This window comes from Neopelma chrysocephalum, unplaced genomic scaffold (assembly GCF_003984885.1).
Source record: "Neopelma chrysocephalum unplaced genomic scaffold, ASM398488v2 Primary Assembly neopelma1_283, whole genome shotgun sequence".
NCBI lineage: Eukaryota > Metazoa > Chordata > Aves > Passeriformes > Pipridae > Neopelma > Neopelma chrysocephalum.
In genome coordinates, this window is record NW_020897945.1 from 450,531 (window position 1) to 471,927 (window position 21,397).

Here is a 21,397-nt window from a genome sequence, read left to right on the forward strand (position 1 = left end):
CTCCTGATCTTCCTCCTCTTTATTGTGCCTGTTTTGCTTCTGATTTTTCCTTCTCATGTAATTCCAGCTGCCTCATTTTATTTAACTTTGACTCTTCACACCCTCTGGGCTGGCAGCTGTCCCTGTCTCCGTGGAGCATGGGATGGGGTCTGGCCCTCCAGCCCCTCGGTGCTGGGCTGGAGCCCCGAGGCCTGAGGCTGGTTGGGCCCTCACTGATGTTCTGCCTGTGTCACACTCCAGCACTTTTTACTTCATGTTCCTAAACTTTCCATATGTTCTGGCTAATATCCATGAAAAATAACCCACTTTGAGTCAAACCCTCCTCTCTGTAGTCCTGTGCTATAGCTGTGGGGCTGGATGTGCTGTTCTCCATCCCATGGGAGGAGGTGCAATTCCTGTTCCCTCCAGGAGCTCCCAGAGGAGCGTGGTGCTTCCTTAGGGATCTGGTTCCTCACCTGTGTGCTGAGCTCTGCTCGAGCTCCTGTCCAGAAGTCCCCCTGTGTCCCGGGGGAGACACAGTCCCCACCCTGAGCTGCTGCTGTGGCTCTGCTGTCCCTGTCCCTCTGTGCTCAGCCAGCATTAGGCTCCAGCAAACTCCACAGGCCTCGGGCTCCAGGTTACTGAGGGGTCTTGCTGGAGCCAGGGACTGCTGAAAGGGACCACTGTTGCTCCTTGAAAGTCCAATGGGATTTGTACCAGCTGCCTCTTCTGGTCTCCGTGCACATGTGAAAGCCGGACCGAGGGGGATGTGTTGCTGCCCCACAGGAGTGAGCAGGATCACTGCTCATGGGTTGGTTCCCCGAGTTCTCTGGGGTCCAGGCCGGGCTTTGCATCCATTCCCGGCCCCTTGGACACTGATCGGCTGCTGAAGGATCGATGGGGGCGGCGAGGGCCATGGACGGGTCCCCATGGGAACGGCGGCGGCTCCCGGGGGGGCCGCATCCTGCCCCGGCTCTGTTCTGCCATCCCATCCCACCCCTTCCCACGGCAGAGCCCCCCGTGCTGCCGAGCTCTTCCCGGCCTGTGTCCGGCAGTGGAGGGAACTTCCCTAAAGCTGCCTTTAACGGGAAAACTGACGTAGGGAAAGCGGGGCTGTTCCAGCGGGAGCGCCGCGTCTGCACCAAAGGGCTTTTCCAGCTCCTGCCCAGAGCGGCGGGAAGGGGCTCCCTGCAGAGCGAACACCCTGAACCCCGGCCTTCCCCGCGCCCCCGGCCCCGCCGGGTACAAAAAGGGAATTGTCCGCCAGCAGAAACGCCGAAGCAGGAGCCTCAAATCGGGGATCCCCGGCTGAGCGAGCCCGGGGCTGGGGGCGGGGGTGCGGCTGAGCCTTTGTGTGTCACAAAGCCGGGGAGCCCTTCCCTGGTGCTCCCCCGGGGGACACGGGCTGGGGGCAGGGGGTGTCCCCGGCGGAGAAGGTCGGGACATCGGACACGGGTGGTCCCGGGGCAGAGTCCTGGCCGGAGCTGATGAGGCGGGGGCTGGCAGCCCCTCCTGCTGCGGGGGATGGAGGATGAGGATGCGGACGCGGATGAAGATGCTCCCGCTCCCTCCCGGCCCCGCGGGTCCTCGAGCGACGCAGCAGCGGCTGCTGGGGGGCTTCCCGAGAGGGGGGCCGGGGGCTGCGGGAGCGATGCGGGAGCGGGTGTGGGGCTGGAGGGGTGCCTGGGGCTGCGGGAGCCGTGCGGGGCTGGCAGTTGCCATGGAAACCGCTGGGTCAGAGGCAGAGGGAAGCGGCGCGTGACGCCATCGGCACCGCAGTGAGCCGTGAGCGCGGGGCCGACGAGGGGCTGCTGGGCCGGGAGCCCCCGCATCGCCCCGGCCCGCGCCAAGCACGGCCGTGAGCGCGGCGTCTGTCCCGGTGACCTTGGCCAGAGGCTCCGGGTCACCTCCCCGGGTCACCTTCCCGGGTCACCGCGGCCGGACGCGGCAGCCCCGCAGCCCTCGTGCCCCTCGTGCCGCTGCTGTTCGGCGTCGGAGCCCTCCGGCTCCCCTCCCAGGGCCCCCCGTAACCCCTCACACCACGAGCTGCTGCCGCAATCCTCCCGCTAATCCCGAGTGGCTTTTCCAGCACCGAGTCGGGGTTATGTGGATAATCCATATGTTTGCAAGGCAGAGGCTTGGGGATATCCACAGTTAATCCAATTGACAGTGGCAGTTTGGTGCCATTGGCACAGTGTCCTGTTTCAGGAGGGGACGCGGCTGCCCCGGGCTGGGAGCCCCCCGGGCTGGGAGCCCCCGTGGGTGCTGCAGCCCCGCTCCTGTCCCCCCGGCCGTGGGACCAGCTGCCCACACCCTGTCAAAGGAGCCCAGCCAGGGAACATCCACGTGTTTATTTGCTTTTCACACCACAGCAGCTCCAGCCATTGCCCGATGTATTCACAGCCTGGAGACCGCCCCCCCCAATCACCCCAAAACTCGGCCCCTCTCCTGGAGCAGAGCTCAGCCTCTGCTGACCCCTGGGCCCTGTGCCCCTACCCCAATGCCCCCCTCTCCTCCAGCCCCTGCAGTATTTACAGCCTCTGTGTGCCCAGAGCCTCAGCCCTGGGCAGACCCTCCCTTTCAGACTGTCCCCCCTCGGCCTTCCCCACACAGACCAGTGGTGCAGGATGGGGGTCAGTGTCACAGGACCCCCAGCACCCCAGGCCCCACAAGCCAGGGCCTGCTGCCCCACAGCAGCCTCCCCCTCTGCCCGAGCCCTTGATCCATTGCCCCCCAAAGCCCCTCAGCACCATTTTTGTCCCCCCCACCCCCCGACAGACATCCCCTTCCAGAGCTGGAATAAAATAACCCCTCGGAAATGTCAGCACCAGTGTTAGAGAGAAAGTCAAAGTGCTTGGAGTTGCACAGCCCTGCAGGTTGTGGGGGGGAGCAGAGCCCCCCAGCTGCCCGGGTGGGAGCAGATGTCTCAGCTGGCTCAGGACCGTGGCCGTGCTCTGCCTCGCGCCGCTCGATGCCAAAGCCAACCCCGTCCTGCTGCTCCCTGCAGAGAGGGGCCCCGGCCCCACAGAGCCCCCCGAGCCGGGGCAGGGGTGGGGGGCCCCAGGAAGGTCCCGGGGCTCAGTCCTTAAACCTCCGGCCCGCCTGCATCTTCTTGTAGTACAGGTCCACCTCGCTGTCTGCCGTCCCGTCCCGCTCCGCCGGCTTCCTGCGCAGTGTGGACTCGCGGCTGGCCGTGGCCAGCAGCCCCTCGGGGGGCAGGTCCCCCCGCTCCCCGCCGCCCCCCGCCGCCCCCGGGATGGCGGCCAGGCTGCCGTAGCGCGGCTCGTCCTGCTCCATGTCGCTGACGGAAGAGCCAGGGGAGACACCGGCGCTCTTGGCTGGGCGGAAGCCACGGAAATCCTTCCCCACCTCACCCAGCTCGTAGGTGTCTGGTCCCTCTGTCCCCTTTGGCCCCGACTTCCACTCCCAGGGCCCGTTGCCAGCAGAGAGGTGAACGACGGGGTGGTGGGGGGCGTGGGCATCGATGGTGATGATGCTGGAGCTGTCCCGCTCGGAGGGCGAGCGGTACTGCGAGGAGTCGGAGCTGGTGGAGGACAAGGACGTCTCTGAGTGCTTGGGAGTGACAGAGACGAGGCTCTGCTGCTTGGACATGGCGATGACCTGCATCAGGCGCGGGGGGTTGGCCACCCGCTGCGCTCCCCCCTTCTCCGCCACCATGACCCACTTGGCCCGCACGGCCGCCCCGCCGCCGGCCGGGGCAGCGGCGCCCGCCTGGCTCTCCTCGGGGATGTGCACCAGCTGCGAGGCCCCCGGACGGGGCTGGATGAGCACGCGGGGCCCCATGGCCGCCCGCTCAGCCGAGCGTGCCTGCACCGTGGGGTACAGGGAAGGGGGCACCTCCTCGCTGGGCTCCCCCGTGCCCCGGCCCTGCGCCGCCTCCTCTGCCAGCGTCATGCTCCGGCCCTCCAGCGACTTCTGCTTCCACTCGGTGATGAGCTGCTTGGAGCGGGAGGCGTCCACGGGAACGTGGATGGTCATGTGGCGCCGCGCGGGGTCGTCCATGGAGGGCGTGTTGACGCGGGGCAGGGTGTTGCTGAAGGTCACCATGTTCTCCTTGCCCATGGGGCTGCGGGGGGCCAGCAGGTCCACGTCCACGCTGGCCCGCTTCAGGCTGCCCAGCGAGTTCTTCTCCCGTGGCACCGGTCGTGCCGCCTCCTCCAGCCGCGCCTGCGGGTTCAGCTCGTCGGTGCTCACCGACTTGTTCTGGTGGTACACGGAGTCGTGGCCCCGCTGTGTCAGTGCCCGCAGCGCGTCCTTGGCCGGTGCCGGCGCCGGGACCCGCTCCGTCGGGGCACGGAAGTTGCCAACAGCGTGGAAAGCCTGTGGGAGAGGAAATCACATAATCCTAGAATGGTTTGTGTTGGAAGGGATTTTTAAAGGTTATCTAGTCCAATCCCCCCGCCATGGGCAGGGATGTCTCCCACCAGACCACCTTCCAAGCCACGTCCAATCCGGCATTGAACACCTCCAGGGATGGGGCAGCCACAACTGCTCTGGAGAGCGTGGGGTCAACACAGCCCCAGGTACTGCAGCCCCCGCCAGCCTCCCCCGCGCCCTCCCCAGCCCGAGGGCAGGCCCAGCACACACCAGGTACGCAGCGATGCCGGAGCCGATCAGGAAGCCCACGTAGACATCGGCGGGGTGGCTCCGGTACTGGGTGATCTGGGTCAGGCCGCAGATACCGGCGGCGATGGCAAAGGCAAAGACCAGGATGGGCTTGAGGAGTTTGGTACTGTCCGAGATGATGGAATTGAAATACATCTGGGGCAGGAACAGGCTGTTAGTGACGGCCCCGGGCCCAGCCCTGGCCACACAGAGAGTTCTTGGGTGCACGTGGGACTGCAGGTCCCAGCACACACACACCAGTGCGCACACGCGTGTCCATGCACCCACACCCAGCACAGGCACACGTGTGTCGGGCAGAGTTCAGCTGTGCCAATGCGAGAGGGACGCTGCTGCCCACGGCACAGGGCTCGTGCTGCCCCAAGCCAGTGCCAGGAACTCACCGACACATAGACGGCAGCGAAAGCCGAGAGCGTCGCGTGCTGGGATGGGAAGGTCTTCCTGCAGGGAGAGGGGATGCGGTGGGGATGGGGCAGAAGCAGGGGGACATGGTTGGCATGGGGCAGGAGGGTTGGCAGAGTGGCATGGGGCTCCCCTGGAACATACCTGGCAGAGAGGATGGCGTGCTTGTCAGTGCCTGAGCAGATGTCCTGGGTGATGTAGGGGTTGGCATCGCAGGGGGTGCCCAGCAGGGTGTAGTTGGGCTTGCAGACGGTCAGGAAGAAGGGCGCGTGGTAGCCAGTGGCCAGCTGGATGACGTCTGTCACCAGGGCCGTGGCGCAGAGCCCAAACACGTGGACACCTGGGGATGGCAGGAGTGGGACAGCAGGTCACCCCCATCCCACCCAGCCCTGGGGCACCCGCAGGCACTGGGAAGGGTCCAGGGTCTGGGTGGGCCCACCCTCCTCCTATGGCAGCCAGGGTGCCCCCGCGTCCCCTCCAGCCCTCGGATCCTGCCCGGGCTGTGGCACAACGTACCCACAAACCTGACGGTGCGACGCAGGAAGGAGTTGAAGTTGCAGCCGCCGGCGTTGATGCTGCCCTCGGCGCCGGCACGGCCCTTCAGCCGGGACTGCAGGCAGTACACCATGCCCTCCCCGACCATGATCTGGAGAGGAACCAGTGGCTCAGGCGGGACTGGGGGGTCTGGGTTGTTGGACACCGCCAGGCACCGGGACCCCCATCCCCGGCTCTGACCCGACCCCTGCAGCCGGACGGGCCCGGACGCACCGAGGCGGCGGGCGCGGCGAAGGCCAAGCTGAGCAGCATCAGCAGCGGGATGAGCTCCTCGTTGGTCTCCACGTAGGGCATGGACAGCGCCCGGTCGTGGCACTGGAAGCCCACCTTGGCCGGCTTGAAGAGGTCCGTCAGCTCCAGGAAATAGAGCGTCACGATGGAGGAGGCCACAATGGGCAGCTGTGGGGGGGACAATGTGGGGACCCCCGGAGCCACGGCACCACACGGCCCCCCCAGGATGGGCACAGACCCCCACCCGCCGTGCCGGGGCCCAGGATGGAGCCCCCCACACAGCCCCCACCCTGTGCCCACCCACCCCACACCCACCTCCACGAAGTAGAAGCAGGGCAGGAGCGTCATGCTGTCCTTGGGGGCACGGGCCTTCTCCTTGGGGGGGATCATGGTCCTGGGGCAGGCACGGGGGGCCCACCAGGCTGTGCCTCTGCCCTGGGGGGCTGAAGTGTCACCCTATGGGGGGAACAGGCACCCCGGGTCACCCCTGGTCACCCTTGGTCGCTCTGCTGCCCTTGGCAGCCGCTCCTGGGGGAGACACTGCCGGGTCTGGGGGTGCCTCCCTTCCCCCAGGGGACCCCCAGGACTCCGAGGGGAGCCCGACCGAGCCAGGGGGTGTGACAACAGGTGGGGCGGAGGCTCGTCTGTCGCGACAGGCGGCCACCACCGCGACAGGCGGCGAGGCTGCTGCGGAGGGCGTGGAGAGGGGGGTGTGCCGCCCGCAGAGCCGGGCCGGGGATGGGGGTCCCCGGGCCCCCCCCGGCCCCAACCCCGACACTGCACTGAGCCCGGGCTGCGAAATGAGGGGGAGCAAAAGGGGGATGGAGCGACGGGGGAGGGAACGGCGGGGGCGTAATAACGGGGAGGGGGAATAATGGGGGATTAATCGGGGGTATGACCGGGGGGCGGGGGGCGCAGTGGGGAACCCCCCCCTCGCAGGGACCGTGCCGCAGCCGCGGGCGGGGGTCGAGGTCGGGGCCGGGGGATGGGAGGAGGTGTCGGGGGAGGGAGGAGCGGCCCTTTGTGCCGGACCGTGCCCCCCACTCACCTCAGAGGCGGCCCCGGGGCGCAGCGGGGCGGGGGGCGCGGTGGCAGCTGGGGGGTCCCCGGAATCCGGGATGCTCTTGCCTCGGCGGAGCGCGGGGAGCGGCAGCTTCCTCCGCCCCCGCGTCCTCCTCCTCCTCCTCCTTCTCCTCCTCCTCCCCCGCCCGCCGCTCCCCGCCCCGCCCCGCCGCCCCCGGCCCCTCCTGGGGGGCCGAGCCCCCATCGAGCCCCCGTCGAGCCAGGGAGGGGCATCTAGGGGGGTCTGGAGGGATCTCGGGAGGTCTGGGGGGGTCGAGGCGAAACAAAGGGCCGGGCGGGGCCGAGGCAGCCGCGGGACCGACCTCGCTGCGCTCCGTTCCGCATCCCGGACCCTGCCCGGGCACCGAGGGGGACCGGGGGAAACCGGGGGGTCCCGGGGCCGCCGCCCGCCGGGGCTCCCTCCACTGCCGGGGCCCCGATCAACCCTTCCCGCCCTGTGCTGCGTGAGGGGAGCTGACCCCCGACCCGAGGGGTCTCCTGCCCTGCAGAGCCCCCTCCCTCGCCCCGGGGCTGCGGAGACCCCAGAGGTGCCGAAGTCCCGCAGCATGGGGGGGAGGTGACCGCCACACCGACCGCCCCAGAGCTCTGCCACCCTCCGACACCCACCTGGCTGTGTTGACTGGGGGGGCACCTGCCCTTCCCCTGGCACCCAGGGGCTTCGGGAGGGACTCGGGTCGAGTCCTGGGCCCGCGGTCAGGAGGAGCCCCAGGGACGGTGCCGGGAGCCACCCTCAGCGGGAGCCTTGGGTCTCCCTAACTTGGACCTGAGGAAGTGGGCGCAGCTCCCTTTGTTCCCCGGGGACTCCCGGCACCTCTCGGGGGGAGAGGTGGCACCCCAGCCCCGTCTGCCCTTGCCCCCTCCACCTGCAGTGGATCCCGGCCGTGCTCTACCCAGTACCCCGCCCCATACCCCATTCCCTGCACCCCACCCCGTCCCCCGTTCCCTGCACCCCACACTCGGCCCCCGCACGGCCCCCGCACACCCCCCGCCCACCCGCTCCTGCTCCCGCCCGGGTTCTGCGTGGCCCCACACGCTGCCCTTGTTCCATTTTTGGCCCTAAGTGGGCAGAAATCTCCGGGCGTATTTAACATCTAAATCCCGAATCCCTGGAAGCCGCGATTAAGCCGCTCTCCCTGCGGGAAAATCCCCGAGCCGAGTGACGACCCCGGCACCGCGTGCCCCGACCCCCGCCCGCCCTGTGCCACCAGCACGTGGGGACAGCGGGGACGCGAAGCTGCCCCTCCAGAGGGACACCTGAGTCCCTGGGGACCCCCCGTGCCCGGCCCCCTCCTCACTGGTGAGTCTGGGGGGCTGCTGCCGGTGGGTCCCTTAGCGTGGGGGGCCGGGGGGCTGAGGGTCGGGGCGATGGAGCGTCTGTGCGAGCAGACAAAGGGAGCACGGCAGCTCGGAGCTGCAGAGGCTCAGGGAGCAGGAGGAGAAGGGGGGGCCGGTGAGCTCCAGCCCCTTGCCCGGTGTCCCGGGAGCCCTGCTCGGTCCTGGCTGCACCGGCGGGAGAACGGCCGGACCCAGCTGTGGGTGGGCACGGTGGCCAGTGGCTGTCCCGGCAAAGGGCGAGGGCAGCGTGACCTCCCGGCCCAGGCCCCGCGGAGGAGCCTCGGGGCGGGGTGAGGGGCTCCGGGGACGAGCCCGGGCGGGGGCGATGGGCGGCTCCGGAGCTCGGGAACGCGCCGGGACCGGGCGGGATCCGAGGCGGTGGCTCCGCTTAGTGGCACCGGGGAGAAAGGCAGAGGGGACCGGGGCTGCCACCGCCACCGGCATCCTCGGCACCGCCGTCATCGGCGTCCCTGGCACCGCCGTCATCGGCGCCCCTGCCACCGCCATCCCGGGCACCGCCCCTGTCGCTGCCATCACCCTTTCCACCGCCGCAACCCCCAGCCCTGCAGGAACCCCTCGGGGTTGGGGTGTCCCCCCCGGCCCTGACCCCGCTGTCCTGGTCAGTCCAAGGGCAAACCTGAGTGAAGGGTTTGCATCCCTGTGCACCCACCAAGCTGGCGCCCAGCACCCGCCAGGGACCCCCCCAAAGCCTGGCGGGGGTCCTTGCTCTGAGTGGGGGGATGGAATGTGCTGGAGCCCTGATGTGCCACGAGCTGGAACTTTTTAGGCCCTGAAAACCCCGGCACAGAAATCCCCGGTGCCGTGTGCCAGGGCCGGCAGCTGGGCCGGGCTGTTTCCTCCTCCCACCCTGTTTATACTGAGAACTCTTGACCCCTTTTATAAGCTGAACATTTCAAAACACTCGGCCCACGCTGCGGAAACCCCCCCGCCCTCCCCCGATTCCCCTTTCCTGCCCCCCCGCCGTCCCAAACTGGACATAAAAGCGAGCCCCAGCCCCAGCCCCGGGTGAGCAGCGTCCACCCCGGAGCCCCCGCGCACCCCAAAACTCCCGCACACCCCCCAGCTGGGCAGAGGCACCGCCGGGCTCCTCCACAGCCATGGGGCTGAGTCCTGCTCCCGTCCTTGCTCTTGTGCTGCTGCTGCTCGGGGTCACAGTGAACGGTGAGTGCACCCCCCCGAACCCCGGGACGGGGCCAGGGCAGTGACATCCCCAGCACAGGGGGGGGATCCTGCCCAGCCCCCCAGTTCCTGCCTCCACCTGCAGCCAGGTGCTGCCAAACCCACAGGGTCCAGGAGCCCAGCAAGGTACCGTGGCAGTGACACTGCCCTGTGCCCCTCACCTGACAGGGCCTCTCTCCCGCAGGGCAGCCCCGGGGACGGATCCTGGGGGGCTACGAGGCCAGGCCCCACCTGAAGCCCTACATGGCCTCTCTGCAGCTGGACGGGCAGCACGTCTGTGGGGGCTTCCTCATCGCCCAGCAGTGGGTGCTGAGCGCTGCCCACTGCACCGAGGAGACGTGAGTGTGGGGCTCAGCTCCGTGCCTGGGGGGCTGCTGGACAAGGGCCAAACCCCACTCTGCAGCCCTGACTCTGGTGTCAGAGCGCAGGGCTCTGATTCCACCTGCAGCGAGGGCTGAGCAGGGGCTGCAGGAGCTCCTGGTACCCCCGGGGGGCTCTCTGGTCCCCCAAGCACCCCATTTCCATGGCTTGGTGCAGCAACACCCCCAGCTCTGTTTGTCCCACACTCTGACTCTCTTCCAGGGGTGACAAACTCTTCCAGGTGCTGCTGGGTGCACACTCGCTCACGGAGCAGGAGCCCCACAAACGCCTGTACCGGGTGCGAGCCCAGTTCCCCCACCCCGGCAGCAACAAGCACAACAACAAGGATGACCTCCTCCTCCTCCAGGTGGGCTTGGGGCCGCTGGGACCCTCCTCCCCACTCTTACAAGTCCCGTTGTCCCTTGGGACCCTTCAGGGTCACTGACTGAGGCCAGAGAAAACCCTCAGGGTCATGCTGGGCCTGATTCCCCTGTCCCATGGGACTATCTCTGCTTCCCCCACAAAAGACCTTTGAGCTGCATCCAAATGCCTCCATCTTCCTCGTGGCTCCAGCTCTGGCCTCTGGCTGCGTCCTGGGGCTCTGGTCGGGAGGCAAAGCCCTGAGCGTGGCCAGGCCTGGGGTGATCCCGGTGTCAGGGCTGGGCTTGCCGTGCCTTGCTGGGTCGTGGGCACAGCAGCCCCCCTGACCCGGGTCCCCTCTTGCTTGGTGGCAGCTGGAGGAGAAAGCGGAGCTGAACGCGGACGTGCAGGTGCTGCCGTTCCAGCGGGAGGACAGGGACGTGGCGCCCGACACGGTGTGCGAGGTGGCAGGATGGGGGGTCACCAGCCACAGCGGCCGCAGGCCCGACAGGCTGCAGCAGGTGGAGCGGCCGGTGATCAGCCGCGACATCTGCAACCACCGCACGCGCCACGACGGCACCATCACCAACAACATGATGTGCACCGACTCCCGCAGGAGGGACACCTGCAAGGTACCACCTGCCTCCCACGGGCCTGTGGCTGCACCCTCGGGCTGGGGCTGCCAACCACCCCGGGGGGGGGGCCGGGAGAGGGCAAGGCAGGAGAATTTCCACAGCCTGGGAGAGGCCGGGGCAGCGGGGCAGGAGGAGGTCACGTCCCTGAGGTGAGGGGGCTCCGTACCCTGTGCTGGCCACTGCAGGGCAGCTCACGGGAGCCCGGAGACAGCAATCAGGGATGGGAGGTGGGCTGGGGCATCCCAGCAAACCCTTGGCCACGCTGACCAGCCTTGGTCCTGCAGGGAGACTCTGGCGGCCCCCTGGTCTGCGGCGGGGTGGCCGAGGGAGTGGTCACCGCCGGCTCCCGCGTCTGCGGCAACTACAAGAAACCGGCCATTTACACCCGGCTGGCCCCGTACGCTGCCTGGATCGACGGCGTCATGGCCTCTGCTGACGGGGAGGGGGACACTCGCTGAGGGCACCCCAGGGACCTGCTCCACGCCACGGCTTGCTGCTGCCAGCACGGCCAGAGCGCCCACGCCGCTGCCCCGCCGCGCACCAGGGGCTCCCACTGCCGCCCACCCCACTCCCGGAGCGTCCCCCACAGCAGGAGGGGACGGCAAGGAACCAGGGAAGGGGGTTCCTGGCTCCCTACTTGCAAAGCACAGAGCCCAGCTGGGGGAGGCTGGGGGGTCACAGTCCCCCACAGGCTTTGCTGAAGGTGCCCGAAACGCTGCCCACGATCGCTGCAATAAAGTGATGATGATTTCTGCAGAGCTGGGAGTCTGTGCGGGAGCCCCCCACTGAGGGGAGCTGTGGGTGGGGCGGGAGATGCGGAGATTGAGCCCCTGGGGACTGTGTGGCCTCAGGTGGGAGCAGGGGACACATCCTGCAGTGTGACCATGATAAGGTCCACAGCCGGGACCTCCTGCAGGGTCATTGTGTGAACACTTGGGAAAGCAGAATCTGCCTGTTGCTGATACGGCAGCAGCGGCTCCGGCTCCTACAGAGGGATCTGTGCTGGGACCCAATAGGACTCTCACTGGGTCCCTCTTGTCCCAGGAGCTGAGAAGCAGGTGAGGCACAGTCCCATCTTCCCACCATAACCCTGGTCCTTGTCCCAGGTCCCCCCCACAGACCCTCACTCTACAAACTCCCCAGTCCTTGGAGGGAGTGGGGCCAAGGCACAAGGGAAGGGAGCGGGGCAGCAGCATGGCCCAGGGCACTGCCAGACCCTTCCAGTCCCATCCTGGTTGCTCCATGGTGGGTGGGACATGAATGTCTGTCCCCCTGCTCTGTCCCCCTGCTCCATCCCAGCGCTGTGCTGCTGCTCCCTGTTCCCAATCAAACATTAAATAACCCCAAACCTGTTCTCTGAGAAAAAAAGGCTCACAAAGGGCCTCAATTGAGTTTTACTTACAGGGGAAAAGAGCCCTAACAAGGTGCAGTTTCCTAATTAGACATTTGATTGTCCTTAATAACCAGAACAGCGAGGGGGAAAGCTCTGTACAGCTTGTCCAGCTCTGTACAGTGAAACATTCGCTGGAGTTTGGGGAATGGGCTCTGTGTCACCAGCTCCAGTTCTCAATAATAATGAAAATGCAGTTCCAGAAGGAATGTACAAAAACTGGCTCATTCCTTCCCTTGGAGGGTCTGTGGGGACATGAAATTGGCTGGTTGGGATGCAGGACAGCTGGAGGCTCCAGGCTCTCCTCCCTAAGAGCTGAAGGACCCTGGGGAACAGAGCAGGCCCAAGTCACCCACCTGACCCCCAAAGGGCTGGGGCTGCACAGGCACAGCCTCGCTGGCACCAGGAGGTTGTGATTTCCTGCCCAGTGCAGCAGCAACCCAGGGGGCCACGGGAGGGCAAAAGTCCAACAGGATTTTCGGCTGCATCACAAACGCTCCTCCTCTGACCCGCTCAAGTGTCTGGCTTTGCCTGAAGCTGGAGACTTACCCAACCCCAAGGATTTCATGTTTTCTACTCACGTGTCCATAAGGATGTGGCATTGACCTTGAAAACATCCATTTCCCCTGCCCCTGGCAGCTCTTTTCCTGACAGATGCACTGGGGGCTCTCCCATGGCTCCGCTGCCCTGGCCCTGCACTGGGTGGCCACGTCACACCACAGAAACAAACCACATGTTCTGTACAAAATTATGGGAATTTTTATTTACAAAAGCAAGAGCCAAAGGGGGGTTCATTCCAGGCAGCAGCACTCGTGTTCCTGCTCTGATCCAACACCAAGGGGCATGCAGGCGACAGCTCCTGTCAGAGGGGCAGATCTGCTCAGGGACCAGGAGTGCCCAGCCCACGTGGCACTTCTCAAGCAGCAGAAGCACAGGATGGATATGAGGAACCAGGTGTTTGTTCGCCTCACCTGGGACCTTGTTCCCCCCCAGCCACCCCGTCATCTCTCTCTGCCCAGAGTGCTCCACCAGCACAGCCCTGACACATGGCCAGGTTCTCCCCTCCCAGGCCCCAAATGATGGGGAAACCCCTGGCATTGCCTTCCAGCTCTTCCCTGGAAAAGAAGAGCTCCCTCCACTCCGTTTTCCAGCACAGCTCAGAAAGGCAGAGCAGCAGCAGTTTGTTCCAGGAGAGGAGCTGCTGTGCCCTTGTCACGACCCCTCCATGGAGGGAGCCCCACGCAGCTCTTGGCCCCCACTGTGCCCCAGGAAGGGCTCAGGAGTAGCTGAGGGGCATCTTCCTCCACAGCCCCCCACACAGGCAGTTCTTGATCCAGCGCTGCTCCCACTGCTTCACCGCTGTCACCTTGTTGGGCGACTTCAGCATCGTGACACAGCCACACCTGGGGGGACACGGGGGGGTGCAGCCAGCTCAGGGGGCCCTGGACAGCCAGGGCTGCTGGGCTGCTGCACAGATCACGCAGGAATGGGGCCATCCATGGGGGAAACCAGCTCCTGTCATCTGCAGGTGACTCCTGAGAGCACCAAAACCAGCTGAAACCAGCGAGCAACAATCCTGCTGAGGGCCCTCCTGGAGCCGGGGCCTGGCGCGGAACAGCCCCAGCTGCTGTTTACACATGAAACAGCCGACAGTCATCTCACAAAAATGATGTGCTACAGAGGCTTTCTATTAAACCCAGTAATTAAAGCTAATTCAATCACATGACTAGATGGATGTTTTTTCCCTGAGCCATTATCCTGAAATCCAGGCTCTCCCATGGGGGCGGATGAGGAGGCCAGCACGAAATGCGAGCCTGGGTGGAAAGATGACCCCAAACTGGGAGCAGGGGTGCTGGGTGGTTCCTCCCCCCAACCCCACTCCAAGCACACAGGTGCTTTAAGGACCAGCCCTGCAGAACTGGGAATCATACAAAGGAGTCACTACAGAGACTCCTCCAGGCCCGATTCTGGCTCCACTGACCAGGTTGTTAATTTATGAACTTAATCTCATCTGTTTGATTTTTAACCCAAGGGCCAGGCCACAGCGAAGCCACTCTCTGATAATGCCCTGAGTGTCCCAGGTTGGGGACATCTTAGCCACAGCCACAACCGGCCTCAGAGAGCTCCTGAAGGACACCCAGGACTGTGAGTGCTGCCTGAGCCCAGGTGCACAGAGCAGTGACACCTGTCACTCACCTGGTGCAGGACTTGCACTCCTCCGTCGGGTACGCGCCCAGGTGGAGTCGCCTCAGGTGGTCAATTTTGGGCTGTCCGGGGGCCCTAGGGAGGGAAAACAGGACTTTCCCAGAGTGTCACTCTCCACAGGCAGCTCCCAGGACAGGGAGCTGCATTTCAGAGGACAAGCCAAACCCCCAGGTGTCCCAAACCACAGAGCTGCCAAGAGACCGCAACGCCTGCAACACCCCTCCTCACCACAGCACCCACTCGTTCCACACGTCTGTACCTGACAAAGGCATCGAACTGGGAAGAGACAGTGTGGCCAACGAGCCCAGGAGCCTTCCCGAACTGCAGCCGGACCAGCTGCTTGTTCTGCAGCTTGCTGATGATGCCGTCGTTGATGGGCAGCCAGTCGATGTTGGGAATGAGCAGCTGGCTGGGCAGGAGGCAGCACTCGTCGATCAGGGCATCGTCAGGCTCCGTGATGTGATTCTCCTCACGACCTGTATGGAAAACGAAGCAAAGAACCAGTAACACTTTTACAATTCTGCTTCAGAGCTCCAGAGAGCTGCGTGCAGCCTCCTCCTCCACTGCCAAGACAGCCCAGAAAACAATAACCTTGGCAGCTGCACTTGCCCTTTCCAAACGCACCAGACCCCCTCGGAGTCGTGTCCCACAGTCACTCCTCGCACGCACCAGGAATTACTGTTCAGGGAACTGGTCACACTCACAGCACAGCCAGAGCTTGGTCAGCAGCCGGAAGAGCAGGGACATGCTGTCCTGGGTGTCGGAGGTGGCCGTGTACACGGGGAGGCAGCTGGGCTTCAGCAGCCCCCAGATGCGGATCACCACCATCAGCTCCCGGAACATGCCCAGGGACGCACCGTCGCGCAGGAAGCTGTGCCCGGGGCGCACCGGGGAGCCCTGCCAAGGGACGTGAGGGGGTCACACCCGCCCGAGCCAGCGCTCTGCACCCACACAGCTCCTGTTCCCAGCAGCACACACCCCACAGCACCCACTGCCAGGAATGCGGGAGCTCTGCAGAGGTCACTGCATCACTGGCCCCCAACGGGGACGGGAAGGGCCATTCTTTAATTCTGCTGATCCTCACACTCCTCCCCAGCGCCCTCCCACACCCCACAGGGACATGTGGTCCTGGTTAAAACTCCCCAACACTGGCCACGGGTGTTTGTGCCCCCTCCAGTCTGTTCCTGGGACTCCAGGTCTCACCTGGTTGGGAAGGCTGGCCAGGAGATAGAGCACAAAATCCCCCACCCACTGGATGAGCTGCTGCAGGGACTGCAACGTCGTCATCTCCAGGACAAACTCTTCTGTCTTCAGGTTAATCATCACCTTGTCAATGTCTGGAACAGAAGCGAGACATCACCTGGCTCAGGAAGATGGATCCAAAACTCAAACCCTCCCCAGGGAAGTCACCCTCCTCTTCCTCCTCAAACCTAGGAGTTACTATGACACTGTGGCACTTTGTACTGAACGACGGGGAATGCTCCAATCCCAAACACTGGGAAGGCAGCGTGGGATGCTGTGAGCTGTCAGTACCTACATCGGTGATCTTGGAGCAGATCTCGGTGAGCCGGTCCCCGGGGCTCTTGTCCGGAGTGTTGAGGAAGTGGGGGCGCAGCAGTGACTTCAGGGTGCAGCTGATGGCGATGAGGAAGAGCTTGGCGTGGTAGTCACACACACGGGCGATGGTGCTGGAGGAGAGTTTGCACAGCGACGCCTTCATGGCAACGATGCGTGTGGAGAGGACCTGGGCGACGGGGAGATGCGGCAAAATGCACAGGGAAAGGCAGAATTAGCATAAGCTCATTAAAGCTGCTGCTGCTGCTTTATTTTCTGCTCTCCATTTCTGCCACAGGAGCGACAGGAATAATGAACACTGTGCACGTGAATGCTGCTGTTCCCAGAATCTGCCAAAAATAGACTTCACCATCTCACCCGAAGTCTCCAACAGGTAGAGACCCGCTGATGTCAGTGGCAGAAAACGCTGCTAACATGGAAGCCCGTCCCAGCTCCAGCACTGCCTGAGCCAGGCACTCAGAGAGCACAGCCCAGCAGAGCCGCCTGTCTCCCAAGGAGTGGCACTGGCTGCTCCCCACTCCCAGTCCCCGAGCCCCCCACGCCCAGAGCTCCTGCCCACCCACCTGCTGCAGGGCTGCGTTCTGGCGCATGTACTCCTCGTGCAGCTTCTCCACCAGGTTCTGGACCATGCTGGGCTGGACGTGGAGCAGGATGTCCCACCAGTCGTAGCCGGTCACCATGCAGTACTCCAACAGGAACAGCAAGTGCCGCAGGGACATGTTCATGTCCAGCACGTGGCCCATGGAGGGGGAGATGCGGAGCATGCTCAGCTAAAGGGAGGAGGAAAAGGAACGCCGGCATCAGGAATGACCTTGAAAACATCCAACAAAGCTACGGGGCCGCTCCTGACACAGCAACAATTCCTGCAGCGAGGGAGTACATCCCGTCCCATCTAACACGGATCGCACAGCCGGAATTCCCAGCATTTTCTGAGTGACCCATCATCGCTCGGAGAGCCTGGATGAGAACTAACCCAGCCGTGAGAGAGCACCAACCTTGCCGTGGCTGTCCACGCCGGCCAGGGCCAGCGAGGTCCAGGAGAGCTGCATGGCCTTGAAGTGCACCAGGGGCCCCGCGGTGCGCGGGCGCTTGAGGGACGGCTCGTCCACGGGGCGCTGCGAGGAGGAGCCGTAGAACACGGCCATCATCTGCAGGGACAGCCGGTGCACGATGTGCACGCTGCCGTCGTGGAAAGCCAAGGCCAGGCCTGGGGACAGGAGACAACCCAGGCTGAGCCGGCGGCTCCTCCCAGCACGGCACAGCCCTTGCCCGAAGCTCTGGTCACCATCAAAGGCCACGCGGCAACAAGGAGCAGCCAAAGGGCTGGGGGCTCCCAGGCCCCACGTCTGCGTTTCACAGAGATACACCTCTTCCCATGGAAACACAACGGGATGGCTGGGAAGACATCACGCCTTTGAAAGTTCTGCATGAGCATTCCATAGGCTCTGGTCCCACTTTTACATCAGGTACAGCTCAGAAGTTCAAGTTTCAGGCAAAAGCCACGTATTTAAGAGAAAGACAACAAGAACTCCTTACCCAACCCAGGAAAGAATTTGGTGTCATTTGCCACCTTCAGATCCGTGTTGGTCAGGGAGATGGGCAGCTTTGGCAGTGCCACGGCTGACACCCGGTCCAGGTCGTTGGTGGCAGACAGGATCCTCCACTTCAGGATCATGGGCTGCTTGTCTCCCACTGGGGAAAACAGGCAAGTAAGAGAGACATCTGTCCCTAAGAGATCAAATTCCCCGTTCCTGCCCACACTCTCCAACCAAGCAGGACCAAAGACCAGGCACTTCATTCCACCAGACCAGTATATATTCCCCATATATTTCCCATATGTTTCCCTTGTATTTTCCTATTTTTTTCCTGAATTATACAAACAACTTGTTTTGCCAAACTTCCCCTCATGGAAGGCTCTGCTGGGGGTGATTAGAGAATCCTTATACATAATAATCCTTTCTATTTCACCAAACACACTGCCCTGATTGATTCTGTTCCATTTGAGCCCAGGCAGCCTGGGCAGGGGGTTAATCCAGCTCTGCTGCCCGACCCTGGTCCTTTGGGAGGCTCTGCTCCCAGAAGGAAGGATGGCTGTGAAATTAACAACCAAACCACTTCCTGGAAACAGCAAATCACTGCCTACGATGCAAACAGATGAGTGAAGCATGTGACTGAGAACACCTGAAAATAAATGTGGGATTCTGGATAACCCCGTACATGAGATAACGGATGTGAGAACCTGTCCTGCCTTTCCCCTCAGACCACGCTCCTGTTCTTGAGAGCATGTGGTGCAGACACTCACCCACAGGCGAGATCTGCTGGAAGATGTTGTTGACGGGCAGGCCCTCCTTCCGCAGGGACCAGCACTCCACGATGCTGTTGTTTTGGTTGGAAGCACAGAGCAGCACCTACGGAACAGGGCCCCAGGCACGGGCGTCACAACAGGGAGGGCACTGCCCCTGCCATTCCTACCCTCCCTTCCCAGGGTCCTGCTCCCACTTAGGTTGTGCCCCCACCAGCAAAAAGCAGAGGATGGAACCAGTGGGAGGTAACGGTGAGGTCCCTAATTCCAGCTGCACCAAAACGTCAAGGGCAGTGCAGGACACGCTGGTCACCTTCAGAGCCCCTGGGGAAGCTGAGGTGGAGCAAACAGCCACCTCCTTGTTCCTCATCGAATTCCCACCTGCCTTAAGAGCAGCTGCTCACCTGCTCCGACATGTCCCGGGCCAGGAACTTGAGGTGGGTGATGGCCGGGTACTTGTCCTTGCGCGCGGGGTCGGTGGTGCAGCGCATGAACAGCGACGGCAGGATCTCGGTGTCGATCTTGCACTTCTCGTTCACCACGCTGACACAGACCTTGTAGAACTGCACGGGGGAGGTGCTGCTGCCGTCCGACGTGGCCACCACGATGTTGCCCCCGCCCGTGAAGGCGACGTCGGCCAAGGCCACGCGGCAGCGCAGGCGGCACAGGCTCTCGGTGGCCGTCAGCACCTGCCCGTTGGGCTTGAGGAGGGACACGGTGACCAGCCCACTGATGGTCACGGCGATCCAGCCCTCCATGGGCTTCCCGCCGAACAGCGTCAGCGACGGGGAGAACTTCACCCTGGAAAACTTCTCGCCGAAGTTCGATGCTCCAGACTGTAACAGAGGTCAGCAAAACTGAGGCATTTGCACTCCGTGCCTGTGGAGCTCTCCTCGCGGGAGAGGGGCAGGATCTCTGCAGGACACCACAGGAATCAAAAACAACAGAAGCAGAGAACTTGTGCTTGGCAGCCTTGGGCTTTGGGAATCTCCCTGCAATCAGACACGTTTCCAAACAGGGAGCTCATCTCCATACACAGGTCCTGTGCCCAAAGCCCTGGATCAAACCTCAGCACCTCGAACACATTTCCTCTGAATTACCACTGGTCAGGAAAGAACTGCTCTATCTCCATGTCCCAGCCCAGAACTAAGGTACCACACTAAGAGAAACACACTTAAAGCACCAAGAGAAACCCAGGCTCTAAATCCCATCGGAATTCAGCAGGAACCAGGAATCCGACTTTCCTCTTTGGCAAAAAACTCCCCTACCGGACTTGGCCAAGGTCATGAGGGAGCTCAGAGCAGACAGAACACAGGTGGGATCCCAAGTCCTTTGCAAAGGCATGAGCCAGTGTTCCAGCCCAGGTTCCCCCCGGAGCTGGGACAAACCTTCTCCACGTGCAGCGCCAGCTTGACACCGTTGTGCAGCCAGGACAGGGCCACCACCGGGTCCCCCTCCACCACGCTGCCCACCGTGCTCTCCCAGCTGTTGGCCAAGTGATCTGTCATGCTCCAGCACTTGATGTGTCCGTCGGCATCCGCCGAGAGCAGCCTGGAGCCTGGGACAGCAGCACTGTGTGAGAACAGGGGGAACAGCCCAAATCCCCCAAGGAATTGCCCTCCATAGCTCTGGGACACAGGGACAGTGAGGAGGGATCCCAGCTCACCCGACTGATCCCACTCCAGACACGTGATGACCTCAGTGTGCCCCGAGTTCACGGAATACACGTCCCAGGGGTGCTCGGTGTCGATGATATGGACCATGTGGGTGAGATCTGCAAGAACACGGAGGTGACTCCCTGTCCCTCCTCACCAGCCACTGTTTCTGAGCCCACAGAGCCTCAGCTGATGTGGGGAAAGACATTAAACACTTTACACAAATGATTTTGGGCAGGATAACAACTGTGCTGGGAACTCAGTGAGGGGCCAGACACCGACGTGGAGCTGGTCCTGGTTGAGGGGAACAACCAGGGAACAACCACCCATTAGACACTGTCAGAGGTTGAGGGATGGGAGGAAAAGCAGGAGCAGCGTTCCCTGCCAAGGCCAGGGCAGAGCCCCGGCCTCCCGGCCCAGAGGATCCTGGACCTGTCGAAGCTCCGGGAGCTCGCAGGGAGGTGTCCCGGCCCTCCAGGGGAACGCGGTACCTTTCTCCTCCTCGTTGCGGAGGTCGGTGGTGAAGGCGATGAGGTTGCGGCAGGACCAGGCGCACACGAGGGGGATGGAGGGGCAGTGGTTGCTCTTGGGCTTCTTCTCCCACTCGCACACGTACGCCAGGTCCATCCCGCCGGCCGGGCCCCGGCGGGCACCGGGACGCGGAACGGGGTCGGTCCTGCCCGGGGCGACACACGGCCCGTCACACGGGCACGGACCGCAGGGACCGACGCGGGAGAGGTCCCGGTGGGCGGGGAGGGTCTGGGGGGGGGGGGGACACAGGTCCCACGGGGTCCCGGGGGATCCCCGGTCGGTCCCGGTCCGGACGGTCCCGGCCCCGCCGCACCCACCGGCGCGCGCCGCCTCCCGCCAGGACCCCGCGGGCTGCCCCGCTCCGCGCCTCAGGCACCGCCGCGGACACCCGCGGCCGGGGGTCCTCAGGGCGGGGCGGGGCCGGGCAGCGCACTCATGGCTCTAATTTGCATGGACGCCTACCCAGAACCCCCCGGGAAGGCGACAGCGAATAGAACCCGCGTTATTTCGGGCATTCTGGAAAAATCCAAGGACAGCGAGGCGTTGAAACATTGGGAAAATCTGAACAGACTTGCGAAAGCTTTCCTTCCGCAGCTACACTGAGTCACCCTGTCCTAAATTATTTTTAAATTCTGGACCTTTAATTCTTGCCGCGGGCAGAGGGCAGATCGTGCTCGCTTCGGCAGCACATATACTAAAATTGGAACGATACAGAGAAGATTAGCATGGCCCCTGCGCAAGGATGACACGCAAATTCGTGAAGCGTTCCATATTTTTCGCACCTGCCCCCACCTCCCTTTTGCGGGCACTGCAAAAGGAGAACCCCCCGAGACGCCCCCCAACCCCGCCCCGCCCTCCCGTCCCCATGCAAGACACTTGAGCCGCAGCGGGGGAGCACCGTGTTTATTGTTCCGGAGCACACCCACGCCCGAGTCGCTCCAGCAAAGCAGGCACG

At 63.8% G+C, this 21,397-nt stretch overlaps 3 protein-coding genes and 1 non-coding gene across 5 annotated transcripts; 2 read left to right on the forward strand and 2 right to left on the reverse strand.

The window, feature by feature from the left end:
* Window positions 1-2,765: 2,765 nt before the first annotated feature.
* PLPPR3 (phospholipid phosphatase related 3) lies at window positions 2,766-6,993 on the reverse strand. The gene is made up of 8 exons (XM_027704625.1): window positions 6,860-6,993; window positions 6,127-6,267; window positions 5,794-5,979; window positions 5,542-5,671; window positions 5,170-5,365; window positions 5,007-5,064; window positions 4,588-4,761; window positions 2,766-4,320 (listed from the first exon to the last, which is right to left on the reverse strand). The coding sequence occupies exons 2-8, from the start codon at window positions 6,199-6,201 to the stop codon at window positions 3,058-3,060; spliced, it is 2,082 nt and encodes a 693-aa protein (XP_027560426.1). The 5' UTR covers window positions 6,202-6,267; window positions 6,860-6,993; the 3' UTR covers window positions 2,766-3,057.
* Window positions 6,994-9,200: 2,207 nt separating this feature from the next.
* On the forward strand, window positions 9,201-11,540 carry LOC113978019 (complement factor D-like). Its single transcript, XM_027704635.1, has 5 exons — window positions 9,201-9,411; window positions 9,614-9,767; window positions 10,012-10,156; window positions 10,524-10,781; window positions 11,069-11,540. Exons 1-5 carry the CDS (start codon window positions 9,348-9,350, stop codon window positions 11,240-11,242), a joined length of 795 nt encoding a protein of 264 aa, XP_027560436.1. The 5' UTR covers window positions 9,201-9,347; the 3' UTR covers window positions 11,243-11,540.
* A 1,370-nt stretch (window positions 11,541-12,910) lies between these two features.
* MED16 (mediator complex subunit 16) lies at window positions 12,911-20,670 on the reverse strand. Of its 2 annotated transcripts, none has more exons than XM_027704605.1 (14): window positions 20,403-20,670; window positions 19,923-20,030; window positions 19,645-19,814; window positions 18,661-19,092; window positions 18,257-18,362; window positions 17,491-17,646; window positions 16,950-17,161; window positions 16,518-16,724; window positions 15,913-16,123; window positions 15,583-15,716; window positions 15,084-15,276; window positions 14,639-14,855; window positions 14,371-14,454; window positions 12,911-13,577 (listed from the first exon to the last, which is right to left on the reverse strand). In XM_027704605.1, the coding sequence occupies exons 1-14, from the start codon at window positions 20,536-20,538 to the stop codon at window positions 13,451-13,453; spliced, it is 2,493 nt and encodes an 830-aa protein (XP_027560406.1). In that variant the 5' UTR covers window positions 20,539-20,670; the 3' UTR covers window positions 12,911-13,450. The 2 variants fall into 2 exon arrangements, with proteins under 2 accessions (XP_027560406.1, XP_027560405.1); XM_027704604.1 differs by lacking the exon at window positions 12,911-13,577 and adding an exon at window positions 13,614-13,801 and having other exon boundaries at window positions 20,403-20,634.
* A 442-nt stretch (window positions 20,671-21,112) lies between these two features.
* LOC113978022 lies at window positions 21,113-21,219 on the forward strand. The gene has a single exon (XR_003537474.1). It is a non-coding gene; the product is annotated as a U6 spliceosomal RNA (small nuclear RNA).
* The last annotated feature ends 178 nt before the right edge of the window (window positions 21,220-21,397 follow it).